Below are 22,206 nucleotides of genomic sequence, written 5' to 3' on the forward strand. Positions count from 1 at the left end.
ACCACGGATGGGAAAAATAAGTACATGGCAGCAGTCTCCCCTTCCAGCATCAACACCAGAATGGAACAGAGTTTACAGTCCCAATCCAAGCATGATCCCAAGTGGTTATTTCATGTGGCACAGCCTGAGATACAGCGTGAAGATTTCAACTCCAGGAGGCAACAGCATGATCTCCACAGAGCACCCCAAGTACCCAACACCATAGGCAATAGAAAAGTGCAGATTACACACACTCAGCAAAACCAGCACTTTTATTGGAAACATCTTGCCAATTCAGTACGGGAACAGGGATACTTGTTTCCATGAAGCTGTCCTGGTGCTGGAGAGCACCCAGAGGGCTACTTTCCATGAGGAGGATGGGATTGTTCTGGATTGTCTCAACTATGATGGAGAAAAAAAAAAAAAAAAAAGAAGGACAAAGAACAGACATGCAGCCACAAAGTGTTAACATACAAACAGTTACAACCGAGCACTTCAACCATGAGTCTTCAATGAAAGGACAATCTTCAAATAGTGTAAAAGAAACAAAACACATTTGACTTTCCAATTACTCACATAAGAGAGATTAACTGGTAGCAGAGGAGAGCACAACGATGGCATTTCGACAACACAAGAAAAGGGAGTCCTCTTAACCAGCTCCTTCAATAAACCAAATCCAAACCAAATTTTTCCAGATAAATCCTTGTACTACATGAAAAAAAGTGTGCTCTAAAGGGAGATTTCCTTGAATCAGACTCGCAGCCTACACAGTGCAAAGCACAGGAGTAAGCAAGGATGTGAATTGTTTTAACTCTGCCAGTTGGTTGTAATGGAACAGGGACCCAACATTTAGTACAGATGGGGAAATTTAAAAAAAAAAACGTCTAGGAGGCTTTCAGAATGGTGGACTACAAGAAAACCCAGCTGTCCAAGTGAAGAAACATGCACAAGCAGTGTTACACAAGGGTTTGTACATAACTAATTTTACCTGAGCATCTGAACTTTATGTCATCACCAATTCATGCAGATTAATTATAGCAGCAGTTAACTTTTCTGGAGCACACTGCACTGAACACTAACTTCACTAGTGGCTTTGCAGATCACAGGTAGAACAGTCCTACTGGGTAATGTGTAAATCACAACACTGAAATTTTTACTCTAATGGAAAGGAATAGCCTGTTACTTTATGATAAGCAAATGAAAAAGGTCTTTGTTTTACATGAGAAAATAATTTAAAGCTGCTCTTTTTGTCAGTTTTATTCATCACAGCAGAGCAGCATCTCTTAAAATAACAAGGCTCAAACCTGGAGAGGGTTTTGCAATCATTCTACCCTTCTTATAACTGAGCTAACCGCTGTTAAACTCTTCTCTACTATGTAGCAAGTGTCTCTCTAAAGACAGTCAACTCAACAAAGAGGCCTAGGGAGGCACAGCAAAGTTTTAAGATCCCTGCTGTTGCACAGAACGATAACCAGAACACAGGTTGCTCACAGTCAACAGGACTTTTACCTTTGGCTTCAGTGAGAACATGGGATTTGAAATGTTTTTAAGGGGAAGAAGGTAAGATGTTTAGGATTTCTTTTCTAAGAAGCCACTTGCAGCTGATACCTAGAATACACCCAAAAAGCAAAATGCTTTTCAAGTTGCTATACATTTCCCAAGCTGTTGTAGCTGGACTGGGTACAAATGTAGTTGTGGGTGGATCCATTTTTACAAAGTGTTGCAGCAAGATCTTTGCTTAATTTGACATGTGAGTGGGGCCTGCAGAAAGCACTTTATTCACTTTATTAAAAACGAGTTTTAGTTTATGCCCATTTAACAAATCAGACCTCCAGACTCAGCAATTACAATATGCTCTTTAAAAATACAGATATATGGGAGACCACAGCTTTGGCTTTTCAATTCCAAAATGATGCAGAGCCTCGCCAGAATTATGTAAGTCTAGATACATATTCCTCTTCATTTAGTCCTGCATTCAAATATTGAAAAAATGGAAAGTTACCAGAGCTTTGGGGAAGAAACAGCAACCAAATCCCATTCTTTCCAGCTGGTGGCTTTGATACTCTACCCCAGTTTGCCAGCATGATTTCCTGCGCACTGCAAGTCTAGTTTTGTAGTAGTGACTTTTATTTGCAATGTTGACTTTAAGTAGCCATCGACCAACAACCTCTAACAAGCGAAAAAATATAGTGCAGTTGTCCTTCCTGCCACATAGCTCTGACCCTGCAGGGAACCAAAGCTTTAGATGAAGGGGATCGGTCAAATTTAGTTCTGCACAGCGGTGATCTTCCCCAAGAGCTCCCTGTAGTGAGAGCCTGCACTGAAATGGCAACAGACCATGAGTGTCCAGGCACAGAAGTAAGCTGAAGATGAATCTAATTTTATTAGATCAACTGCAAGAGCACTGATGTAGTGGGAGCTGAGGCAGGGCACAGTGAGGACACTGCCATTTCAAATGCAACCCAGTAAGACAAAAGGGCATGCACATAGCCAATTTAGACATTCTTATTGCTACAGTTGGGGTAGAGCAAGTGAAGAGGGTACTGATGGCAGAGGAATCCTAGGCATCCTAGGAAGATAAAGTGTGTCATTGGCAAGGTGCAAGGGCAAGGCACTGTCACCAGCCCACTGATCTGCAGTAGCCTGTCCCATGAAAATGCACAGGTTGCAATCAAGATAATCATCTCATCATCTCACTGTTGGCTCTGCTCCTTCCAGTCTTCACTAGCCCTCCGAAGGTGGAAGTCCTAAACTCAGCCAAGTTAATCGTCTCGTTCTGTCCCAACTACAACCATCAGCTCGTGTGTAAAACAGGGACCTTTACAGAGAGGTCATCACATCATGACTCTCAGCAGCTGACGGCCTTTGTGTAACAAATGAAGGGCCTATGTGTCACAAGGCACTGATTTTGTTGGAGAAAAATTACTGGTAAATCAGGAATAAGGCTAACATTATAAGGCAAATTCTCTCCCTTGCCATTCCAAATTGCTTTAACAATTTCATGTACAGTGTGGATATAACCCTTTAGACAGCTAATATGGATCCAAAGTGACTCACCCAGAACAGCAGAATTGCCATCACCCAGCGGGAACCTCTGATAACGGGGAATATTAAAAGGAGGCAAAAGGTAGAACTTCCTCTCAAGAAGAGGCTCGAGGCGTGAAGCTGATGGATCCGCAGGGTGGAACAGGTTATAGACCTGCTGACAAGCTGGTCTGAGCTGAAAGACTAAAAAGGTGGAGAAAAAAAACCTGTAAGTTTCAAAAGGCTATTTGCTATTGTAAATATTTGTCTGTAAAAAGGACAACTATTGGGTTAAAAAAAAAGCACCAAATACTTATCATCTCCCTTATTCTCCTGTTTAGTCAATTGAAACAATTTTTCCACAATACTTAGAGACGTGAAAATTGCCCACTGTTTTTAATGCTTGGAATTATATTGTAAATAAACTGTATGATCAGTATTGGCTACAGCACACAGTGATCTGCTTCCTTACAATGCAATAAATATTACAGATAAATGTTTGGGGTTTAGCAGTTTGTCTTAGCAGATTGAGGGGTTTGTAGCAGGAGGTGCTTACACCATCCACTAAGTGAGCTCAGCAGTTTACATCAGGACTTACTGTCAAGAGCTGGAATGACAGTTTTTCGCAGTGCAAGAACCAGACCCAAGGGAGAACCAAAGAGGAAGAAGTCAGTGATCTCAAATTCAAACTTCCCAATATTTCCTCCATCCAACATAGTAGAGCTACTAGATCGCCTGGATCCTGGGTCATTTCTCAGAACACTAGAATGTAAACTGGGACAAGAATAGAAAATACAGTCAAAATTTTATTCATACTGTTTCTTCATAACTGAAGGCCAGATAAGTGATTAACAGTGAATTTCTGTCTCTTTAGTGAAGGAACCAAGCAACACACCATGTCTCAGTACTGTAGCGATTTAAAACTTCAGTTTTACTAGCCAGGAAAATATCCCTCCAAACACTTACCCCATCACATGGGCATAATTTAGACTGCACTAAGCTTCCAGTGGGTTCACATACACCCTTCTATCTCCTCAAAATGGTTTTTCTTTGGGGAGTCAAAATCTTGGCTGATGCTAGCAGGATGGTCATTTGCAAGATAAAATAACCACCAAGCCAAAATTACTATCGTAGCAGGAAAAAAAAGCAGGTCTACAGTGTTTTACCACATTACACACATCACTGCTATGCTTTCCAGTTGTCAACATTTGAGTTTCTTCCATCATCTTATTCTCAAATGTTATGGAAAGCTGTGCTTACCCATTTCTTCCTCGTGGAAGTAGTAGACAAATGTTATGGGATTGAAAAGGAAAAAGAAAAAGAAAACAGGAGAGAGAAAAAGAAAGATCAAAATCTGCAAGAGGGTTTCTAATATTCTTGTGCACTGAATTTGCACCACAGCTTCCATGAACGCGTAAGGCATACACTGGAAATGGGAATTGGAGTAATAAACTCAGCGGCCATATAGTAAACTTTATTTATCATGCACTCAGGACTCCTTCCCCATCTGCCCATGAAGCCACCTCTGTCAAGTTATTACTAAACTACTTCTCAACCCCAGTCCAACAACTCCAGGTAACTGTAATTAAAAAGAATAACAACAGAAAGCATGTCCAGCTTTCCCCTCCTCTTTAAGTGTCAGATCTCCTTGTAAAATCAAACCAGCGTGCAGTGCAGGCTTAACACTGAGATTTAAATTTAGGTATTCCTTAGACACTGAGGAAGAAGACACCAGACCTCTTAGATAAAAATCCTGGGAATCCACCCTCAATTAGGAAGCAGTGCTTCTTTGTGGTCTAGATCTGGGATTAGACAGCAAAATGACAGATGGGTAACACTAATAAACTGGCTCACAAAAGGGTTTCTGAGATTCTTTTGTTACCTCCCAAAAGCAATAAGTTGTAATTTCTTCAGCTGTCCGGGTTATACATCCTCAGACAGCATCCTTGCTGAGTTATCGTCATTCATATTAGAAGCAGAGAGTTGAAGACAGAGTACCAGCAGTGACTTAACAGCGTGTTTGCAAACAGTTTAAGAAATATCCAAACAAGTTCTATAAAATATGTAGGATAAATAGATATCATAACAGCCAGGTTGGATAAAAGGTTTACTGGCCTGGAGTCGGGAATGATGCAAATACAACAGTCTCCTGCCAGCTCTGTGGCCCCAAGTCAAAATCCCAGGTGGTCACCAGCACTTGCCATGTCTCAATACAGAATTACATTTGCAAAGCCACTTCTGAACACAGCATGTTGGTTGCCCATCTGGAAACAGGGTGCTCATTTCCCACCATCTCTTCAGCACTGGAGCAGTTGCTCGCACATACTCCTCTGGGATAGCCATTCAAAAATGAATAGCTACAAATACTCACAAATTTGGGAAGAAAAATAGGTTTCATTCTGACTTATTTTTCCTGCTTTGGCAAATAACATTATTCCAGAGACAGCACCTCTGCTGAACACCACTCCCAATGGATAATAAAAAACCTTCTTCTCATGCTGCTCTGTATTCTCTAAACGTACGTGACTGCACTGTTCTTCTGGTTACCAACCACAGGGAAATAGCAAGCTTACTTATGCCAGACATACAACAGAAAGTCAAGACAGTGATGTCAAAAGGGAGAGGAACAGGAGGTTACAGCAGTGACAGTTAAAATGAGTGTGTTCCCATTTGTGTGATGTGAACAAGCTTCCCTGAGATCACACTTCAAGAGGTGCAACGTTGAATAACATTTAAAAACAAGCCACCTTCAGTGAAGCTACAATTATTTTAGCTGACAAGACCGCAACACATTAGGTTTGCTATGTGTAAGGAATACAAAGTTATTTAGAACGCGCTCAGTTTTGCCGAAGACGGGGTGATAGCAATGTGATTCAAACAAAAGGAAAGACTATCCTGACATCAGATGTGTTACGGCAGGACAGGTGCAGCGGGTTTTTTTGTGTACTCCACCCACCTTCCCACAGAACCTCTTTGTGGGGAACAGAAGAGAACAAGAGCACTCATTCTGCTTGGGCAGCTTCTCTCTTTTCCTAAAAGGACTATCAAGTTCCCAGTAATCAAAAGAAAGGAGAGCCAAGGGGAACTCTGAATTCATCGTGCTCCAAACAACCTGCAGCGCCCTGTTCTCCCTTTAAAAAGCAGCAGATGCACTGTGTGCATTAATTAAACAAAAGCTTATGTATTTCAGAAGCAAATCAATTCATTTACAATAATACAAGTACAGCGCAGCCAGAAATAATGTAGTTTTGCAGAAGGACTGAATTTAAAAATAAAATGTGTGATTGTAATCTCCAGATGCTGCTCTGGCTTGCTGGGCATTATCCCAGGGAAATGGGGAGGTCTAATACATGAATAAAAATTAGTGTCTTTGGCACAAGTTGAAATCAGCAGTCAGCACGGACAGAAAGGCCCCCACATGCCAGGCTGCCCAAATGCTGAGGGAAACTTGGCTCTGTTCTGCCAATCTCCTGCAGGAAGTCACCTCACATCAGGGCTTGGGTTTTGTATGGAAAAATCATTGCTTAGTGACAGAGAGGTCAAAGGGCATCCTGCTGATGACTGTGTGGCTCAGTGATGATGGCTGTTAGCACAAGGTCCATCACGCAGGAGTGGAGGAGGTGAACCACTGCACTAGAGTCTTCCCTGCACCAGGGAGCAGAGAGGAGAGACATGGAGAGAGTTTGTACAGCAGCTTCACACTGTTCCTTTCCCTGAGCCATGGGAAGAGACTCATTTTTGACCCAAGGTTTAAAGGTAAATTTAAAAATATATATAACCTTAAAAGCAGTAAAGGTAATGCAGATAATGGTGTTTGCTCAGGGGGTGAGCATTGCTTCCTAGCACCTGGGGAAGAGGGGTTAAGAGGATGTTGCAGTTCCTCTGGCCCTGCAGGAGAAAAATGTCTGGGTTATCCAGTTCCACAGGCTGAGGAAGATGATTCAGTCAGAAAAAGCCTCCAGGCTTACAGAAGTCATCCAAGAAAGATCAGCAGCAAAGGAAAGACTGCTATGAACATCTCATTGGTTATGTTAAGGAATATGTTTCTGGAACTCCATTTGAAGAAGCTTAGGAATGTGATACTATGGGTTTCAATAGTGAGTAACAAATCTGAAACACGACCTTGGTGCAAAAGAGCAGCCCTGGCAGGGAGGCAAGATCCAATCCCTGTCCCTGCTCCATACAGGGGACTTGGCTTGCTTTGCCAAATAGTCACACAGACAGAAGAATCCTCTCCTGCAGCTGAATGTTACTCCATGAACCAGCTAAGGTTCAAGATGTCTCATCCAGAGCATCCTGCCATCATGACAGAGAAACCTGCTCCTGCGATGGGAAAGGGCACTGCAATTCAGTCTCACACTTGAACTAGGTCAAGATTAAAGGATACTCTGCTCACCTCCACTTTTCCCAAGAACAGGCCAGACAACTCAAAAATCAGCTTTCACAGATGCTTTGAAATTAATACAATGCTGGATTCCCAGTTCTGCTTCACCATGTTCCCTCGTGCGATTTCTACATTTGGTTTATGACCTCTATCCCACACTTGCAACATAGCAAAACAGCAGTTACCCGACTGCCTTGGTTGTCAAGCAACAGTATGAAGGGCTTCTTGCCACTGCAACACAGATGCAGGAGAGCAGCTGGATTCTCTTACTACCATTCAGCAAGACTGCTGTTAATTTTTTGTACATACACAACACACTGAAATCCATACACCCCTAATCTAAATTAAAACACTTTCCTCCACCTTGCTTATCACAGGATAACATGATGCAGGGCCAAAGCAACATTTGGGTTTCATAGATGCACCAATCTCAGCTCCAGAATATTGCTGGTTTCTTCCAAATCTTACCTTGAAAGAAAGGCTTGATGCTGCTTTATCGTGTCCAGTTCATACGTTGATGAATCACTCCTTTTTCGTGGCAGCTGCTTCTTTGGATCTTCTCCACTGCTACGGGGAATATCAATGTTGCTCCTGCTGAGGTGTCTGCTGCCTTCCAGATTGGAGCCACTGGAACAGTAGCTGTTGTTCACCGTTATTCCAGGAGACAGGAGGTCAGTATCCTGGGATTTGAAATATAAGGATTTACCACTCTGACAGCTCTGTTGGGAATGCATCCATATTATACCCTTCTCCTTCCATCCCCCTTTCCTCATCTAGCCCAAGAAACAGTTGGAAGGCAATACAGTAACTCAGACCAAACCACTTCCAGGGTGTGGGTAAAGCAGGTATGAATTGTGCTTCACACCAGGGGCTGAAGCATCCCTGTTCAGAGCAAATGCACCCAAATATAGACACACGTGCACCTTAAGATGTTTTCCATTGATATGGAGTATGTTTCATGAATGAAGATGTTTCAATGTTTCATGAAAAGATCCTTACTAAAAACGGGAGCCATAGAGGTGCTGTGGCCAGCAGACCTAGTCCCAGTAGGCACTGGGAGCCAGCATTACCTGGACACTCACAACACTTCCTCGCCGACTGCTGTTCTGGCTCTCAGACACAGTCTGACTGCTGCAGCATAAGGCATCAAATCCCAAGATTCCTCCAACACAGTCCCCTACCAAGCACACCTGAAAAAAATAACAGAAGCATGGGAGGAGGGAAAAGGAAAGTCCCATGACTTCAGTTCAGAGATGACAGTTAAATGGAGTCCCAGCTTATACCTACAAAAGCCGCAGTAACAGGATGCCCAGTGCTTTCATCAGTAAAGCTATTCTGACAATGAACATCCACTGATACCCTGCAGACTCTCATTAGCAAACATAGCTAGCGTGTTCCGGCTGTCCCCACCAGATGGCTGGAGCATAGTGAAAGCAACACCAACTACAGTGCTAGCAAAGCCCTCAGAAAACCAAACTTGGCTCTCTCTTTGCCAGCTGTCAATGTGACTTCAAGTAAGCTTCCCTGCACATACCCTGAGGAGATAAGGCTGTCCAGCCTCCAAGGGTATTGAGCAGATAGACACAATAAAGCGCTGAGGCCCCCAGGCAGGAGAGGGCTGTCTGGGTCCCTGGGCACAGAGCTGGCTCATGGTGGATAAATCACAGTATAGCAGTGCAACATGATTGCTAGTCCAGCAGCTCAAACCTCACGAGGCTAGAGAGACACTTTGCTCGCAGAGGTGTGAGACTCAGTCATGGTCCTTTACAGGATGCAGCAGTTGTGCCATCCCAAAAATGAAACACACTTCTGCAACAACTGCAACATGAGATGCTGAAGGTCCTTTAAAGATGCGAATGCTTAAATAGCCTTGGTTTGTAATGGCAGTAGAGATCACGTTTAGTAACAAAGGCAGCATTCCTGACTTGGAAAGGTGTATAAACTGGAAATTTATTAACTTCACAGCTTTGTAGCTTCATTTCCAAACATAAGCTCAGACTTTGCCTTGAATCCCAAAGGCTCAAGTCAAAGCATAAGCAATATCTCTCAGAAAGAAAGAAATGGAAGCACAACACTTTCTTACTGCAGATCAACGCTGTCATGTTTCCATCCCTCCTGAGAGATTAATGGAAAAGAGAGCTTCAGAAGGAAATTGCTTCACTTGCTGTTCCTTTCATGGTGGCTATAAACAGCCGCTGGCTCACCTGGCCGTTGAATGATGAGCCCTCCTGGGATCTGATGAACTCACTGTAGGCCTGGTTGGCTCTGACAATGACTGTGGCCACCGCTTCTTGATACTGTGGGGATGATGTTGCTAGCAGAGGGAGTGCAGCAAGTGGAATGTGATCCTGGCTGTTGGACAGGCAGCCTTCATCATAACTGTATGGGCTAAGGCTGGATAGGGCAAGAGATATTGGAAATATTCAGTCTTAACATGAAGAGTGGGGAAAACCATTTGCAAACAGTACAGTCAGTATTGTGGTTCATTAAAAAAAGCCTCAAGATAGAAAGGTCATTTATTTTACAGTGAATGGGTGAGACCTTAATAAATCTTTCTCTCCCGTCAAACGTAAATCTTCAAGGGCAACATACTCACATTGATAGAACAACCCTCAGACAAGGAATTAAAGCCTTAGTATTTATTGGATTAATTAGAATAAATCAATCTCTGAACTCTTGCTGCATCATTACTGTATTCACTGCAGCCAAGTATGAAATCGAGACTGAAAGCCTCGCTAGTATATTAATAAGTGCATTCTCAAAGCACAGTCAGAGCTTCCAATACTACACAGAGAACACTTCAGGGATGCAAAAAACAAAGAGTGGAATGTTATGTGTTTCTCTCCCTGACAAAGTAGCATCAACTTACCTGGACACCAGTGAAAACGCTTCGGAGCAGATGGCTGGGCAAGGGACTAGCCTGATGGCAATGTGTCCAAGAGCAGCTGGGTAATGTATCCTCATCACCGCGTCAAACACTGTTGTGATGGTATTGACATCCCCTTGCTTTGAGCTCTGGTCACCGCTTCCTGAGTCCAGGATGTTCCCTCCATGGAGTACCAAGAGAAGGACATGGATTTTACTTGGCTGCATCAATGACTGCACTGATTGATCCTGGGTGGGAATGAAACAGAGTACAGTAGAAAGGCTTGTTTTACAAAGAGGTTACATTTGGTTGAGTGCATTTTATGCAAATTTTATCACCTTTACACTCATTATGTTGAAACAATTCAACAGATAGCCTGTAGTTTGGGGGAAGGAAGGAACCGAACATCTGAAGTCCAGAGGCGGCTGTCATTAACTGCCCTGCCAGAACAGCTGTAAGCCCAATCCTGATGCCCCAAAGCAGGTAAAGAGCATCCATTTATACTGGTCACATATTATACCACAATGGTGCAGTAAGTATTTTTAATACCTATTCACTAACAGGGCTTTCAGTGTTTACAGGTCCCATACAGACTCAAATCTCCCATCCGAACACCTCTAAGATTCATGACAGCAGGTACTGATCTTTCCTCCTGTGCCTCATCCCTTGTGCTAGCAGAGACACCATTTGAGGCCAACTGGGCAACTCCCTGTTGAGGCAGAGGAACAGCAATTGGGAGGAGTTGTTAAAGGGGTAGAGGGCAGTGGCACTTTCCATTTGGCAAATTCTTCTCACTTTAGTCACCTTTTGTCCTTTGAGCAGTGACAGAGCCCCTGACAAACCTGCTGGTGGGAGGTAAACTGCCACGGCACATATTAGCAACCTAACAACTAGCTTACTTCTTTACCAGATAATGTTAAAGTCTGTCTTAATATACAGCCCAGCAGAAGTATTAAGATTCACATCCAAGTCAGTAATAAAGATTTTCCAGATCTCCTCCATAAGAATGGCCTTTAATTACTTAGTACCATTACACTGTATTTTTAAAACTGCTTTTTAAACCTTCTCTGATTCCAGTTTACACCACCTGCAAGGTGACCTTTCGCCTGGCCAAAGGCTCTGGAGGAGTGCCCTCAGCATCTCAGCACTGCTTTTGCTTTCAAATGTTTGAAGTGCTCATTTAGAGAACATCAAGTCACCAAGCTCAGGTCATATGGAGGTTTACCAGCAGCCATTGGAGGAGCCTTTCCCTTTCAGCTCATTAACCTCTGCTCTTGATGGAAGTGGGGAATATGCAAGCAATGGTTGACTAGTTTATGGGTAGAGGTGGCTATTTGGAACTTCCTTGTACGATCTGGAGTCTCTTTAAGAAGCAGATTCCTGAAACTACCTTTAGGTAGGCTCTTAACCTGAAAATCACTGGCACAGTGGCTGGGAATTTCATACTATTTCAGTAGACTGCTTGTGAACAACTACAAATAGCTGTCTTTTTAATCTCACTTTGAAGCCTGTTCTCTTTCTAAAATGAAGGCAGAAATGTGAGGGAGTTGAGTTTGCACAGGCCTCTGAAGAAGACAAGTTCTTCACAACATTGCGAGCTCTAAGAGAAATCTTATCTTGAGGTAACTAGAGCTGTTCCTGTTCTCAGCCACCCACTTTCCTCATGGCCCCTGAGCTCTCAGTCTATCCTAAGAAAGTCAAATCACCACGAATTTGCAGCCCAGCACACTGAGCAATACCAAAACCACACTCATGGTCTTTGATAGACCATGATATAACTTAGACACTGTGGGAGTTGTATCACTTCAAGATGCACTGTCTCACGAGGACACTGAACTGCAAAGTCCAGAAAGCCAGAGAGGTGTTATTATTTATGTAATATTCTATCCAGAGTGCTGCTAGTGGCTATGCTATAAATGGCTTCCAAACCAGACCTCGAGCAACTCCAAATAGCAGGCTACAGCAGGGCTATGTCACATGGATTTTCACAGCCTGCACTTTGGTGCTGCAGTAACACATTTCTCGGGCACCTTTGTCCATGCTAGCTCACTTGGCATTAGCAGGATAGCTCTACCCAGCAGAGACTCAGGCAGCAGTTATCCCTACAGGATTAGTGGCTTTTTTTTTCCCAGCTGGACACCTGACACTGCCTGTAAACCTACAGAACACTTCCCATATGATGTTCAAAAGACGAGTGAAATAATCCCTTAAACCTAGCCCTGAAGAACACAGCATGCAGGTGTGGCTTCCAACGACACACAAAGACAATACACTGCTAGCAAAGGGAGCTGTTTACCCCACACAGACATGTTCCAGCGACAAAGAACCACTTCACAAAAAAACAAAGCACTTACTTCAATGATGCTCAGCCTCTCCACGCTGGAGCCAACATGGTACTCTGCAGGCGTCTCACGATACAAGTCACCTGGAAGCACGGAGGTTTAAAATGTCATCACTGCACTGTGCCAATATCTCTCAGTCTCTTTTGCTTCACATCTCCTCAATTATTTCATTAAATCACCCTCTCCTTCCCAACCTCTTTCCACATGAGAAGCCTGGGCAATGGTGGGTCACTTATATTCCAGCAATTTCTCATAACCTCAACAAGTGCTGGGGACATTAGTGAGCTCTTCTCTCATGACAGTGACCCAGCATCCTTGCTTTACTAAGGTTGACAACAGTGGGAAATCGGGTGGACGAGGTGCTGAGGGACATGGGTTAGTGTTTGATAGGAATGGTTGGACTCGATGATCCAGTGGGTCTCTTCCAACCTGGTTATTCTATGATTCTATGAAATCCCTGCACAATTGTCAGAAATGAATGGCTTGTGGGAAAATAAAAGGAATTGCTTGAGCTATGCTAGGGAAGCAGAGATCTGATGCGTTCATACGTCTGTGCCCACATAGAGCAACTGGGTACCAGAAAGTGTCATTTTCCACTGTGTCACTACATGAATCGAACGAGCTCATTTCCTTTCAAAATTTCATAATGATGAACACAAAATAAAAGTGAGGCAGATACAGGCAAGAACAAAGGATAGAGCAAGAGGAAAGAAGAGTCAGGAGAAATTCAAGTCCTTCAAGACAGAGCTGGAATATTTCCTCATTATACGAGAGTATCCCGGCTGTCGTACAAAGGAGTCTAACCAACTCAGAAAATAAACGAGAATCAAGAGCTATCCCAGCTCCCACTGGGCAATTCTTTTTCAGCAGCACCAGACAGTAATTTTTATGCTCTGCCTCAGCTTCTCCATTTGTGATACGAGGATAACAAGTTTTCCCTTTTTCAGAACATGGCTGTAACAATTACCTGGAAATACTGTAAAATATCACATGTAGGTTTTACTTAAAAAAAATTACCCTGGACATCATCGCATTCGGGGGTTTCAATTTTATCCATCAGATCATTGGAACTCCATTTGGTTATTTCTTTCGGGAACATTTCTTCATTGTCAGACAAGTCCTCTGTAAAAAACAGAGATTTTGAGAGTCACACACACACACACACACAAATATGATTATAGACAAGAACAAAGAATAGAATTTTAAGTAAAAGTAAAGCCTCATAATTCTATGTACTCTTATAAACATTTGGATGGCTTAAGTAATAATAAAACATGATACATTACCAGCTTTTGTTATATAGAAACAAAACCCCTCAAGTATGGAAAAAGTAACATGGATTTTTAATGCTACCATTTCTTGCTGTACTTCCCAATGATGCCAAAGCAGCCAGAACGCTCTGGTATAAAGGAGAGGACAAAACAACATTTGCTGCTGGGACCCTCCAAGACCTGTTTGAAAGCTGTGGGATGTCTTTTGGAGAAGCAGTGACAAGGATCACTGTTGTTAATGGGACTGAATACCTAAAAAAGCACGAGTAATACAGCAAACATGAACTTCACAGCTAACGTTAGCCTGATTTCCTTGAGAGATGAGACTTGTTTGATTACACTGAGTCCATGTGTCTGCCATTTCCCTTCTACTTCAGGATATTCCGAATCCCTGTCTCAATTCAACCACAGCTGATAAAGAATAAGGGTCCCAAGTTATTATTAACAGCCGTGCTCTACAGCAGACATCAGAGGAGCTATGCTAGATTAAGAGAGAAAGGAGGCCAGCCAGGTGAGTGACACTGGAAGGTGGACTCGTGCTTTGTGCCCACACCACGTGGTGTTAGGCTGAAGAGCCCTAACCGACCACGGTGAAAGCCTGACCCAGGCAGGAATCCAGCATTGCCTGCCTACAGGACTTTGCTGGTACATCTACAGGGAAATCTGCAGCGGAGCTTTCCTGAAGCATCCCTAAACAGGCCATTCACAGCTGTAGCACTAGAAGAACTCATCCCCATGCTCTTGCCGGACACCCCACACATCCCGCTTCACACCTGCCAGCCTGGGTCAGGTTATCCGACACATCGGGACTCACCCCACAAGAGGCTGACCTCACTCTCAGCCCAAACGTAACACAGGGTGACCAGTTTGGAGCAGAGAAAGGGCTCACAAAAACATTCATGTCAAACTGGAAGTGCTCTGAGCCAGCAGCAGCCTTATGGCTCCTTTACCAGGTGAGAGCACAGACCGAGCGCTCGCTGGGCACGGCACCCCGCACTCCACGCTTGTTGCTTAATCCTGGCAGTTTTCTGGGATAGAAACAGAGCCTTGACACTCCCATTTGAACTTGCAGGAAACCAAACAATGGCAATTCAAGTCTTATGAAGATGCCTTTGGTATGAGCAGCTGGTTCCTTTTTTTTATTCCTTTCTCTTTTCCCTTTTTTTTGACATTGGAGATGTATCTGTTCCTGCTACAGAGGTTAAGTGCTTTCTAATTTATTTATTGTTCTGTGCTTATTATTTTTTTCCTGAAAATTTGGGGCACGTAGATTTAATAAAGAGTTATAAACATAATAACAGCAGTAATTACAGATGTCTTGAAGATCTAAAATCTGTAATCTCCAGAGTCCCAGACTAGGATTCCCTCTTTCTTGTTGCTGTACAGATACTAAGAAGATATTTAATTGCAAGAATTCTAGAATGGCAAACAAAAAGATTATGAAATATATTAATCTTTTCAGCATATCTATGCAATAGCTTAAAAAAATATATGAAGTGGACTAAGTGCGGAGCCAATCAAAAACATTTTAGGAGTTTTCATTTACACTTTGACCATAAAAAGACTGTGACCTAGAAACTGCATTACCATGCCATTTCCTTTTCCAGCTATGGAGAAAAAAAAACTCAAAAAAACATTTCTCTGCACAAGGGAGCGTGGACCTACCTGTCCAGAACAAGTGGAAAGCATAAGCATACATCATAGAAGCTGGCAGAGAATTAAGATGAAAATCACACTCAAAGCTCCTCCAATAAGTTAATCTAAATATTAAACTTATTTCCTTGAAAGGCTTAATTACAGCCTTTATTGCTGCTCAAGTGATCATGGAACAGAATATTACTCTAGTTATTAGCATTTATTACAGGATAGATATTAGATATTACTGCATTTGTCACTATCTTTACCAGAATACACTAGTGAATGAGGATGAGTGGGAATCCCATGACAAGAAATCTTCTTGGGCTCAGGTTATGCCCACTGCACTGTGAGGAAATATGTGTGTATATATGGGAAGAACTTCTGAGGAACTCTGCTTGGTGTTGACTCACATCCTGATCTGTGCCAGTTCCCATGGTACCAACCCCACAAGCCTCCCCACAGGATGAGCTGCACGCAGCGCTTCATACCGGCTCACAAACCCAGAACAGAGTGTGTCATCTGGTGGCCAAGGGGCAACAAGAGGTCCCACACAGAGACAGAGCTATGTTGAACATGCATCAAGGCTTCAACTCATAACCTAAAATCCCATCAGACTAAGCAGACTTTTCAAACCTGACTGCACGGATCGCAGAGGACAATCTGTACACAGATGGAGGCGTGCTGTGTGCTAGCAGAAGACAAGTTGCTTTTTCTGTTAGCAAGATCCCTAAAGTAGTGCAACAGAGGTGCCGATATCAACGGTGGCATGAGGCTCATTGTGTTAATCCTCCTTCCCAGGCCTTTTAGTATCATGTCAGGGATTCCCCAAGGGCCTGGATCCCAGGTAGAACTTTCTCTACCTCAATTTTATCACTAAGTAATTAAAAAGGCAAAAATGATGGTGGATAGCAATGATGTTGTTTTGATGACTCACTCTTCTTTTCTTGTATGTATATTGTTATAATAAATCCCTTACAGAGTTTTTTGTAGTTGCTACGCAAGTTAACAAATAGGCACACTTAAATTAAGTTGCCCCTTTTCTTTCCAGGCAAGAGACACCCATCCCCTGACTTGCACACAGCCTGACCATTTAGGCTGCTATTGTGCAAGTTGCCCTTCTGCAGTAGCATGCCACTTTCTACCCCAGAATCTGAGACCTATGCCTAAATAACTGATGTGAGAACTCTTCTAGAACGCATCACTACTCCTTTTTTGCAACTAAACTTTAGCTGAATGTTAGTGCAATCCTGCTTTAAAAAAGGAGGCATCACCTCCTAACAACTGCATTTCACAGAAAGGTTACCAACTTCATCAGCACACGCCGTGCATCTAACTTAGATTAGTATTACAAGCCAAGAGAACGCTTTAAGGATGATATATAAAAAAAAGAGTGCAGTGGAACAAAGCTTCTTCACACATACATGCATAGAGGTAAAAAAAATAGCACAACTTTCTCTGAATACGGACAGTCAAAATTACTTCAAGAATTCTGGCATCAGCACTGATTAATTTTGGCACCTGAAGTACATTGTTGCATTTCCTATTGTAGTTCTTGGAATGGAGAATAGGGAGTTAATAAAGGCCAACTTAGGTCTCTTCAGGCCCAGTCAGGATAATTATCCACAATTCCTACTGATTAAAAAATGCCTTAAAAAAATAATCCATAATACTGAATCGGAATCATTAGGACACACCCACAGTCCAGTTACTATCACTGAATTCTACCCACGCTCATTAGAACCAAATAAAATACAGCTCTAAAGGTTAAGACTCTTCAAGAATCCTTCAGATAGATCACACTGAATCTGAATTGTTGCTGTGTTAAATGCCAGAGTCTGCCAGATGATGCTGGGGATGCTTGAATTTGCTGCACTGAAGCTGCAGGTATCTTGGTTAGAAAGAAACAGATTTCAAACAAAGCAAGAAAAAGTCTTGCTTCTTTCCCTGCTCACCCCTCACCCTCATATACCTTCCGTTCTCCTACCCCACCTTTTCAGGAAACAAACAATGGTGATTTAGGCTCCACATACCATGTGCATCAAAGAATTCATCATCCGAGCTGTCATCTGAATCTCTGGCAATGCTCTGCATCCTCCACTCGGAGATACTATGGCGTGACGGACTTGCTGGAAAAAATAAAAAAGCCTTATGTGATACGCTACAGCAACAAGACAGAGAGTTCCCAACATGATCTTTGCTGGAGGAAGAGTTGTGTGTTCTTTACGAAAATTCACTGCTGCAATATTAAAAACACAAAACCTCAGTGATGCTGGTGTGATGTCAATGTACTGCTTTACAGATCCTGTTTTGTTTACTGTTGTTAGAACCTGCCAGCAAGATGCTACATTAAAGCAAGCTGCTTGTATCACTCTTATGCTATTTCGAATGGCAGCTATTTATAATTGTTAGTAGGACATGCAAAATCAGCTGGGTTTTAAAGTTTGCAATTAGGAAGGAAGCAGGCTGATTGGAAGCTTTCTTCGTGCCTCTAATCAGCACACAAGCCATGCCTCTGCTTTGCTAACTTTCGGGTGGGTAGCTAAGCAGAGAAGCCTGGACAGAAATAATCTGCTTTCTGGAAGGAAATTGCTTCCACACAAATTGGATTAGAGATCTATTTAAACTTTAAACTTGAATGATTTAAACAACATGCTATCCAACTACTTCATAGGGAGCTGTCAGCGTGGCTGTCCTGGCAGAGTGAGGAGAAAACCCAATGGTCCTTTTGGTTCCTGCAAACCTCCTGTTCTCACACCTACCTGCTCACTTTCATTTTCCCCTCCAGAGTTCCCCGCATTAAAAATATTTATATTACACCATTTTTCTTCCCAGACATAGTTTAGCAATTACCCAGACTGAATTCTTCATGGCTGAACCTGTTACAGAACAGGTGCTGGCTGAAGGTTACATTGTCCAGAAAATGAGAGAAACGTTTTCTCCCCTCTTTCTGACAGCTCTCGCGTGTCATAGTGCACACAAAGCACTTACAGCAACCACCTAACACAGCAAAAACCTAAGGAGACTGACAAATTCTCATTTAGCATACTCAAAGATGCTGAAAGGCTCTGGTTACTGTGACAGCTGCAGGAGCTGTTTCACGCTATTGTTTTAACACTGTTAAATTTGTAAGTCAAATTCTTCTAAGTTTGATACCCAGTTGTCACTCGGAACGAGGATGAAGGCCCTGTGCAGAGTCATCTAACTGCAGCTCAGCACTGGCTCTGCATCCTCCAACTATCCCCTCGCCCATCCCTTCAGGAGCAGCAAGCGAGGAGGTTGGCCAAGCAAAGCTGATACACGCTGGAGTGACGTCAAGACACTCGCATAACAGTTGCTAAAAATAGAGCATGTAATAACATATGGCATGGTGACAAGGGTCTTGCTATCACCAGAGGTCTCGCTCAGATGGTATAGGAAGGATCAAGATCTTCTAGAGAGAAAGCATTGCTTTTTCATCTGCAAGTAGCACTGAGTCAAGACAGCCCTCCTTGCTTCTATATGTTAATACACTACCAGCATGAAGAAGGATTAAAATAGCTGCATGATGTACTTCCCAGCACATCACAATTCATTTCTTTCATCACCTTTTCTTGTAAAAGCTGAGACATTCTGCAGTTTAAAAGAAATTCATGCTTTGCTACCAGTGAAAACCTCCAAGCAAAATCCTAAGAGGGCTGAAAACTACAGCTTCCAATGAACATGTCAGCACTGGAAGAGGGGGTCCATAACAAAGAACATAATGAGAGACAGGCGTATCAGTATAAAATCCTGGTGCAAGCAAAGTAGCCAGCATTTTTATCTTTATCCAATGATTTATGAAGCATCTGGTATGTTCTTCCCTGGGGCTTACAGTGAGTCATCGCAAGGTAAAACTACTGCTCATCTCTCGTTCACCCTGAGATGAAATCAGTGACGGAGTGGTAAATAAAAATGGAGGTTCAATTCAATGTTTCGTGCAAATGAGAGATGGAAAACTTCACTCACCCAGATGTCCCCTTCCACTCTCACTGAAAGAAATGCCGTGCCTTGGAGTTTTCAGAAAAAACACAATTTTTTGCCCTCTTGCTGTGACAGCTTTTACCCAGCTATCAGCTGCACCTGGCTAAATGGAGACAGAATTGCTGAAGGTTCAAGCCTTCTGCCTGTAACTTGCTGAGGGCTCACCCATTCACACAGAACAGTCTGAGGAAGGGAAGAGTTTAATGCAGAAAAAAAAGAGTGACTGCCAGGGAGAGATGCATGACAACATTCAGGACTCAAAGCTGAGTCCTTGCAGGGCATCCTTAAAGGTTTTAACAGCAATATCCTGAAAGCTTGCTGAATGGTATTTCAAAGGGAATATAAATGCGATCCATGGTCACACCTAATCACAGGCTGTGAGGTTTGGTTTCTGAACAGCCACCATACATCGTGACCAGTGGAAGGTAGCAGCCTCCACCCACTTTTTCAGGGGTACCTGCCTTAATTTCCTTTGATGGGGAATCTTCATTGCATGGGCTACACTGCAGCAATGGAGACAGACACCCACTTTTGAAATGAATGGCATGTGGTAACCACTGCTGGCTGTAGCTGCCTCCTGGAAAACAAGAGGCAGTTAACAGCAACCCACAGCAGAGTTTGTTTCTTGACACAACAACCAAGCAGACATCCAGAAGGAGAGCACTGCTGAAGGACCAGGGCTTTTAAAAGCCACCAGTGGCCCTTGAGTAACAGGGACTAACTCTCTCTACACTGCCTTCTTCTGAGACCTGACACTGCTACCCAGCGGCAGCCTGCTCTTCTGTTATTTTGACATACTTACTCTGCTTTTGAGACAGGTAGATTTTGCCATGTGCCACTGAGTCACAGTTATGGGATGACTAGAAACATTCCCTAACCCATAACAGGTCACTTGAGCAGACTGAGCCTCCAACAGCAGCTGAGAAGGTCCGTGACTTAAAAGGACTTACAGGAGAAATATGCATTACACCAAAGGAGTCATATCAAAAGCCCAACCTCCATGCAGCTCACAAGATCAAGTAATCATCACCATCTTACCTCCTCTCTTTGAAGATCGTGAGGACTTGGAAGAGGTGGACCATTGCTTGGTAAGCGATCTTCCAGAGGCTGTTTCACTGTTACCAGTGACATCCTCTGTGTCAACAGGTGAAACTGTGTTGGCTTCAACATCCTTCTCACCAGGAGTATCTTTGCCTCCATGCTGCTCACTATCATTTTCACTGCAGAACTGGGCCATCTTCTGAGCCAACATCAGCTGCGCTTCCTTCTCCAGCTGCCGGATATCCTCAATGGTGAGCCCATACCATTCATCCTGCCAGCACCACGCCTGCCGATGGGCACGGACCATGACCTTCCGCAAGCCTGCAATGCCACAATGCCACAATCACCGATGCTACAAGACTGCAGGAATCCACGTTCCCTTCCCCAAAACCTCAAGACACCATGGCAAGGATATTATACAACATGATGCTACAAGCTACAGTAAAGGGCCAATTATATGGCAAGTGTCAGGATGACAAATTGATTGCTTTGTGTACTTCTCAATCCTTCTAACCAACCATACACTGAAAAATTAGCCAGTCTTCTGCAACTGCTTTCATCTCAGGAAGGGATTTCCTGATTCTAGATCTAGGGCTTTGTTCTGTGACTGCCTGCTCCACCAAGGACGGGCCAGGCAAAGACCACAACTGCAACTCCCATGAAGTTCTAGCAAGTTGTAACATTCGGATGCAGCCTTCAGAGTGAAGTATGTTCCCAGAAGAAAAAAGAGAAAAGCTGACAATAACAAAACACAGTGTTTGTTGTGGATTTTTTTCTTTATCCAGGAGAGTTTCAAGTGGTTCCTTCAAGAACACTTCATAGCCCACCACAATTGTTACATGACAGAAGCACATCCCATATCAGCAGCACTAGGACAAAAATCTCTCCTTTCCTTGGAAACCTGGTTTCCGCAAGTCACTGAAACAGCATCGCAAATACAAGCTTCTGAGATAATGGGATGGGAAGCAAAGTAAGGGAGGGAAGAAAGACGCTTTATTTTGCAGATATCATCTGTGTTCTGCTGCATGAGATAAATGAAGGAGGTAAAGCCAATTTAAAATATTTCAATGTATTATATACCTGAAGGGAAGAACTGTCTCAATATGAATGCTCCTTACTGGGCAACAGAAACTTTCCTCCAGGACTTAGACTTGTTGGCTAACATCCTTATATCACCAAGACTTTTAAAATAGTAATGTCACTCTGGATTTTCAAGCAATATTATTGCTTAAAAGCTCACAACAGATCAAGCTCCAATCTGCTATTTATTACTGATGGGAGCACACAGGAGTAACGGTACTTCTAAAAGCTTCTGTAAACACTGACAAACTAATCCTCAGGAGACATTCTAAAAATAGATAGATAGATAGACAGACAGACAGATAGATAGATAGATAGACAGACAAAATAATATTGCCCCCCCCTTTACTTCTTTAATTACTGGGAAACTGAGGCAGGGATGGGTTGAAGGACATGCCAAAAGCAGCAGTGGGACGTGGGATTTGTCAGTGCCATTATGGGTTCACTGTCCTCTGCTGCTAAGCCTGAAGCATAAACAATGTGCCAAAAAGCTGTCAGGCAGGGTGGTCAGCCTCTCACAAAGACCCTGGCCAAAGACCACAGGCCACACCACCACCACTGCTGTTACAAGACAAAGACCAA

The 22,206-nt window shown here is 43.1% G+C and overlaps 1 protein-coding gene across 4 annotated transcripts in view; it reads right to left on the bottom strand.

Annotated features, from left to right (window-relative positions):
• PITPNM2 (phosphatidylinositol transfer protein membrane associated 2) overlaps nucleotides 1–22,206 on the bottom strand; it is a 122,941-nt gene that overhangs the window by 18,833 nt on the left and 81,902 nt on the right. For 3 of the 4 annotated variants that reach the window (XM_069871146.1, XM_069871147.1, XM_069871148.1), the window contains 11 exons: nucleotides 20,542–20,865; nucleotides 17,535–17,630; nucleotides 13,613–13,717; nucleotides 12,608–12,678; nucleotides 10,257–10,501; nucleotides 9,592–9,781; nucleotides 8,458–8,577; nucleotides 7,856–8,067; nucleotides 3,602–3,777; nucleotides 3,037–3,207; nucleotides 232–381 (listed from right to left, as the gene is read on the bottom strand). In XM_069871146.1, coding sequence (XP_069727247.1) covers nucleotides 232–381; nucleotides 3,037–3,207; nucleotides 3,602–3,777; nucleotides 7,856–8,067; nucleotides 8,458–8,577; nucleotides 9,592–9,781; nucleotides 10,257–10,501; nucleotides 12,608–12,678; nucleotides 13,613–13,717; nucleotides 17,535–17,630; nucleotides 20,542–20,865 — 1,860 coding nt within the window. The remainder of the gene's footprint in view (nucleotides 1–231; nucleotides 382–3,036; nucleotides 3,208–3,601; nucleotides 3,778–7,855; nucleotides 8,068–8,457; nucleotides 8,578–9,591; nucleotides 9,782–10,256; nucleotides 10,502–12,607; nucleotides 12,679–13,612; nucleotides 13,718–17,534; nucleotides 17,631–20,541; nucleotides 20,866–22,206) is intronic. The other variant, XM_069871149.1, reaches the window with a different exon arrangement.

This window comes from Phaenicophaeus curvirostris, chromosome 17 (genome assembly GCF_032191515.1).
Source record: "Phaenicophaeus curvirostris isolate KB17595 chromosome 17, BPBGC_Pcur_1.0, whole genome shotgun sequence".
In the NCBI taxonomy this organism is placed as follows: domain Eukaryota; kingdom Metazoa; phylum Chordata; class Aves; order Cuculiformes; family Cuculidae; genus Phaenicophaeus; species Phaenicophaeus curvirostris.